Source organism: Mastomys coucha, unplaced genomic scaffold (genome assembly GCF_008632895.1).
Source record: "Mastomys coucha isolate ucsf_1 unplaced genomic scaffold, UCSF_Mcou_1 pScaffold6, whole genome shotgun sequence".
NCBI lineage: Eukaryota > Metazoa > Chordata > Mammalia > Rodentia > Muridae > Mastomys > Mastomys coucha.
Genome location: NW_022196912.1, coordinates 19839701 through 19845700, shown reverse-complemented (window position 1 = coordinate 19845700; position 6000 = coordinate 19839701). Strand labels below are relative to the sequence as shown.

At 36.2% G+C, this 6000-nt stretch overlaps 1 protein-coding gene across 13 annotated transcripts in view; it reads left to right on the top strand.

The window, feature by feature from the left end:
• Birc6 (baculoviral IAP repeat containing 6) overlaps positions 1 to 6000 on the top strand; it is a 185621-nt gene that overhangs the window by 107444 nt on the left and 72177 nt on the right. For all 13 annotated transcript variants that reach the window (XR_004114160.1, XM_031355887.1, XM_031355886.1 and 10 more), the window contains 4 exons: positions 245 to 361; positions 1952 to 2106; positions 2590 to 2716; positions 5283 to 5393. Coding sequence is in view for 12 of the 13 variants with exons in the window: in XM_031355887.1 (XP_031211747.1) it covers positions 245 to 361; positions 1952 to 2106; positions 2590 to 2716; positions 5283 to 5393 (510 nt within the window). In the remaining variant the exon portion in view is untranslated. The remainder of the gene's footprint in view (positions 1 to 244; positions 362 to 1951; positions 2107 to 2589; positions 2717 to 5282; positions 5394 to 6000) is intronic.

Genomic DNA, 6000 nt, shown 5'->3' with positions numbered 1-6000 from the left:
TCAGATGTTGACACATTTCTATAGGAGGTAGTCCATGAGGATTAACTCTTCAGACTGGGGTCAGATATTGGCACATTTCTATAGGCGGTAGTCCATGAGCAGTAACCCTCAGATATTGACACATTTCTATGGGAGGTATTCCATGAGTAGTAATTCTTTACACTGGGGTCAGGTGTTGGCACATTTTTATAGGCGGTAGTCCATGAGTATTAACTCTTCAGATATCTTTTCCTCCCTTTTGTAGCTTTAGATGCTCGTCTAGAAGTTGGCCTTGAACAGCAAGCAGAACTTATGTTGAAAATGATGTCTACTCTGGAAGCAGATTCCATTTTACAAGCGTTAACAAATTCATCTCCTACTTGTAAGTTTGATTACAATTCACATGGTTACAATGGATTGTTTCTTTTCTGAGAATCATCAAGGACAATTTTAAAATTCTGTGTGGTAAATTTGAAGGAGCTTTGAGTATATGACTTACAACCTTTATAACTTGATGTCCTGTCATGAAATGAGACAGTGTATTCACAAGTGGACATTTGAGGTATATGCTGAATGTAGATTCAGTCCAGAAATCTAAAGCATAAAATCCTGTTTAAATGCTGTTGTGTCAATAAGGAAATTCTAGGGAATACGATAGAATTCATTATTTTGATTATATATCCGTGACATAGCACACTTTTTAAGTATTAGCTTATTTATTTTGAAATAGTAGGCTGGATAATATAAGTGAAATATCAGTCAAAGGTCTCCTAGCCAAATCCCAGAACTGAGAGGCATCACATTCTAAGTACAACAAAAGAAAGGCACTCTTTTTCCTAATAGTCTGGACAGAAACAGGTGATCTGCTAGAGTTGAGCCTTCCTGATGCTTATGTCTACTGATTTATTCCTGTCAGGGGAGTGCATTTCAAGGAGTAACCTGCTTCTCAAAGGCAACATGAAGGAGTGGTGCTGAGGAGGGGGGCAGTTAACAGGGACATTTTCTCCTAGACATACATGCCACTTCAGTGTCTCCCAGGCTGAAGGAAGGAAGACGTGTAGAGAGTTGGAAGAGTTGTGGATGATCATAGTCTGAGAGAACTCACAATATATTATATTCCTTTTGTAAATAGAAAGTTTACAATATGCATTTTTTCTTTCTCACAGAAAATGAAGGAATAAAAGGAGACAACTCCTACTATAGTACATAAAAAACATTGTGCAATATCTCTCATTTAGTATGGGAACCTCATTTATTGGGTTCAATTCCCTCATGACGTGAGACAGTGCAGTATGCCTTCAAGACCCCATTTCATTATTTGATATTGCTTATTTAAAATTTATTGGGAGCCTTCTTAAAATAATTTCTATTTCAGTTACTCTTCTGCCCTTGATCACTGTCCTTCACCCAGGTGTGTCCCTTTTTAGTTTAGTAATATTCTGAATATAACATAAATTTCTCCATGTGTTCTTACATTTTCTGTTCCCCATAAATATGTTTTCACTTTATTAATTCTTGTGTGATCTGAACAACAAACATTGAAAAGCTATGCAGTTGATTCTAAAATGTAGTCAAGGTTAAGAACTAATGAACTGCAGGGTTGTATGTCTGGTTCAGTGGCAGAGCACTTTTCTAAAATGCTACACCCTAAATTTAACAGCACAGTAAAACACAAACGCATGCACTTTACATATTGCAGTGTTCTAGAGCTGCTTTCTTAATAATTAGTAAAGATTTTCCTTTCACTAACTTTGGAAAAGTGGTAGACATTAGTGTTGCGAATTTGCGACTTTCTTTTTCTTGTCTTTAGTTTCTAGTAACTCATAAAAGGTAATTTTTTTAAAATACTATTATAGAACCATTGTTTACAATTTAATTTTAATAAAAAAATTTTAGCCTATTCTTGTCTGCTAGTTAATTCACATGTGTTCCTAAACTTACTCATGAAGTGGTCCTTGTGTTTGATTTTCAGTTTCACAGTCTCCAACTGGAACAGATGACTCACTGCTAGGGACTTTACAGCCAGCTAACCAGAGCAGCCAGCTCATTATTCAGCTGTCGTCTGTCCCAATGTTGAATGTTTGTTTCAATAAACTTTTTTCCATGCTTCAAGTACATCATGTTCAGGTAGGACTTTAAAGGAAAGTAATGTATTTTGACGTATTTTGACATGTTTATTATTGGATGGAACTGAATGACCTGACCATGATGATTTCTTTCTTATAGTTGAGAAAAATCTTAGGAATATTTGCTGACTTCCCCCTCCTTAGTGGTCAGCCATTTTTTATTTTCATGAGTTTAAGTATTGGTACTTTTTCTGCTTTATATTGTATATAACCCTGTGTTTAAAAGAATTGACTTCCCATTTTTCATTGAGGAAAACATGGGGTATGAAGGGAATTATATATTTTAATTCAGTTAAATTATAGTGTACCAAGAATTTTAAGATATGTTTGCTTGCAAACCTAATTAAAATAGCTTGGAGATAATGAGAAACAAGTTATTTACTCATAAGGTTATAAGCATAAATATTTTTGTTTGAATGTTACTTAATAATATAAGTACATTTTCCTTGACTTAGTTTTCTTTCCTTTATTTTTATTTTTTAAGTTGGAATCACTTCTTCAGTTGTGGCTCACATTGAGCCTTAATTCTAGTTCATCAGGGAACAAAGAGAATGGAGCAGATATTTTTTTATATAATGCTAATCGGATACCTGTCATCTCATTAAATCAAGGTAAGGTTTCTTTGTTGGAAAACCATTACTGTAATCCAAATAGCAAATTTTTAAATGGACATAATTAGGTTAAAATGTACATTATCTTTATTGTTAGGATTGTGTTATTTTGGTGAAAGAAGCTCTTTGTGCCTGGGTGTGATGGCATTTGCCTTTAATCTAAGCATTTTGAGAGACAGAGGCAAGTGGAGTGACTTGAGGCCAGCCTGGTCTACATAGTGTGTTGTAGGCCAGTTGGAACTATAGTGAGCCCCTACCTCAAATTATTTTTAAAGTAATGAGTTGTTTGTTTTTACGTATCAAGACCTGGCTAATATTTTAGTCAGGTAGTCTGGCATGAGTTTTAGGCCACCCTGGGTCTACACTCTACATAGTGAGAACCTGTCTCCAAAACAAAACAATACCTCCTCCCTACTCCCCCCATTCTCTTTTCCTTCTCTTTGCTCTCCCATTCTCCCCTCTTTCCATCCATAGGCAAGTGTGTGTATTTCCTGTGTGTGCAGAGAAAGGCATAAGGTGTCCTACACTATCATTGCTTTCCTTATTCCCTTGAGTTAGTTTCTTTCTTAACTTGGATCTAGGTTGACAGCCAGCAAGCCTCAACAATTCCTCTGTGTCTACTACCAGGATTATAAGTGTCTGTACCTTCAACTTTTTACATGGGTTCTGGGTACTTGAACTTTGATTCTTAGATTTGTACAGCAAATACTTTTACATGCTGCACTGTTTCTCCAGCCTGTTTGCATTAATGTATTGTTTTCCACACTGAGGGTTTAGTTCCTTCATTCTTTGCGACTCTCTTCTGTGTTTCTTCTTCTACTGTGGAATTATTTTTTTCCTTTTTAGTAAGGGTTTTCCCTCATACCACAGGAAGCTCATGTTTGGTTTTTTTTCACCAGAGGTCTGTAAGTACAGGAATGAGTCTTGGTTATTTGTTTACTTGGGTATATTCAATATCCTGACACTCCATACTGTAATTCCTTTGTTCAGCATTACTTTTGTTTACTTTTTTCTTTGTTTTTTATGCATTTAACTAAAATTTATCTCTCTCGGCTACTCACCCTGTGTTCCTTGAGTTCAGCATACTACTAACTCCACTGTTGTAAAGTCAGGTGATACACATTGCTTCTTCAGAGATGCATCTTGTATATGCTTGGTGATGTGTGGATAGGCATTTGCCCATCTTGGCCTGTACAGTATTCTCGGTGCTCTCAAACAGGAAAATTTGAAACTTTTGCATGATTTCCTGAGAGTATAGCCAACCATTTTTGTAGTTTACCACAGAATGCTTCTGGAAGCTGACTTTCGGAACTGGAGAGATAGATGGCCTAGCATTTAGGGGCATCTGTTTTTCTTGCTGAGGACCCAGGTTTGATTCCTAGCCACCTGCATTGGGGCTTATAACTATCTATGATTCATCCTGTTCTAGGGGATCTACCAGGTACACATATGATGCACAGCATATGTGCAGGCAAACACTCATACACATAAAATAAATACATCATAAACACAAAAAGCTGAGCTGTTGGGCTTTCCCTTTATTCCTTGCTTTACCTCTTCTTCCTTTCCTTCTGTCTTCCCAACCTTTCTCCTTTGTACTTGACAAGCTTCATAGCCTAAAGTTAGAAGCACATGTCACTTCCCGTCTTCCTGGTTGTTTTTCTTTAGTAAGACTATTTTGTAGGTACTCAGGCTTATCAACATTTAATTAGAAGAGTCAGGATGAACATTTCCTATGGTTCTCTTTGTTAAACTTGGAAATTTTTCCATTTGGGTCAATAAAATGGTCTTGTGGTTTTGGATTTTAAAGTCCTTCTTGTTGTTGTTTTAAGCTTCTGGCATTCCAGAACTTCTGTTGTTTCCTTCCTGTCAACAGCATCTCTATAACATGTTTTAAAGGAAGGGTTGGGCCCTGGTGCTGCCGTGTGTTGTATCTGATGGCACCGTGCACTCTGAGTAACTTCTTAGACTTCTAGCTGCTGTCTCTTCTTTCTGTCTTTGTCTTCCAAGTGACTTCAGTAGTTTGAATTTGCTCTTTTCTTCTGAAGTCACGTTGGTTTTGATTGGTCTCCAGTATCCCAGATTTTGTAGGGTGCCTTTTTATAAGATTTTTGTTCTGAAGAATGTTGACAAATCACATTGGATAAAAAGTACATCAGACTTGTAATAACATGTCATTGTGTGTCACATCCTGAGCTTTAAACTTGTCTTGTTATTGAGTTCCTACAATATGTATGTGCTCCTAAGTGTCTGTATGTGAGTTTAGTGGACCCACAGAGGTCAGAAGAGGCATCACCTTTCCTGGAACTGTAACTCATACAGTTGTGATCTTGTGGGAATCTTATGCCCAGTAGTGAGTACTCTCACCCACTGAGCCATCTCTCCAGCCCTCTTGTTAACAGCTCTTAGAGTTTAATTTTATTTAGTGGGGAATAATTTGGAGGGGATTTTTAAGATACTAGTTAATGAATTAACTATGAGGAAATAATTTATATTTTGTTTTTAGTCGTTAATAAATATTCAGTTATCCCAACTAAATACATTTTTCCTTTGTTTTTCTATGTAGCATCAATAACTAGCTTTCTCACAGTGCTAGCTTGGTATCCAAATACTTTGCTCCGGACGTGGTGCCTTGTGCTTCATAGCTTAACACTCATGACGAATATGCAGCTTAATTGTAAGTTCAAAATTTATTTATATTGATCTCTGTCATATTCTTAAATATTTCTGATGTTATGTTGTTAATGTATGTCATTCCAGAAAATGAAATATTAATCTTAGGATTCATTGCTTTTTTTTATTTCATTCTTCAATTTTAGTCTCTACATTTTATCAATATTTGGATGATTTCATGTTTATTTAAACATAACTTTATTTAATAGAATACCTTTTACACTAATTCAAAATATTGTTCCACTTTCTGATTTGTATTGTATTTCCCATATGACTGTCTGATGCTGAAGATTAAGTTAGTGGAAAGGATGAGTTACTTCTCCACAGTTCATAGAGTATATAACCTGTGGATGACATAAAAGAGTAGGTCATCCCTCAATTTATCTTAGAGAACTGAGTTAAAAATTCTCCAGTAAGTGTATCTTTTTTTGTTCCTGGAGATGGAACGTTGTTACTCTGCCACAGGCCATTTGAGATTTAGGTTCTTCCCACTTGTCTGTGTGCCAAATAAAGATGTACTTGTATGTTTTCCCAATCTGAAGGGAGGTTCTAAGAGGAGACATGTGGTAGATGAGAATGATGTCCAGGTCAGTCTTCTGAGTAGAGATCAT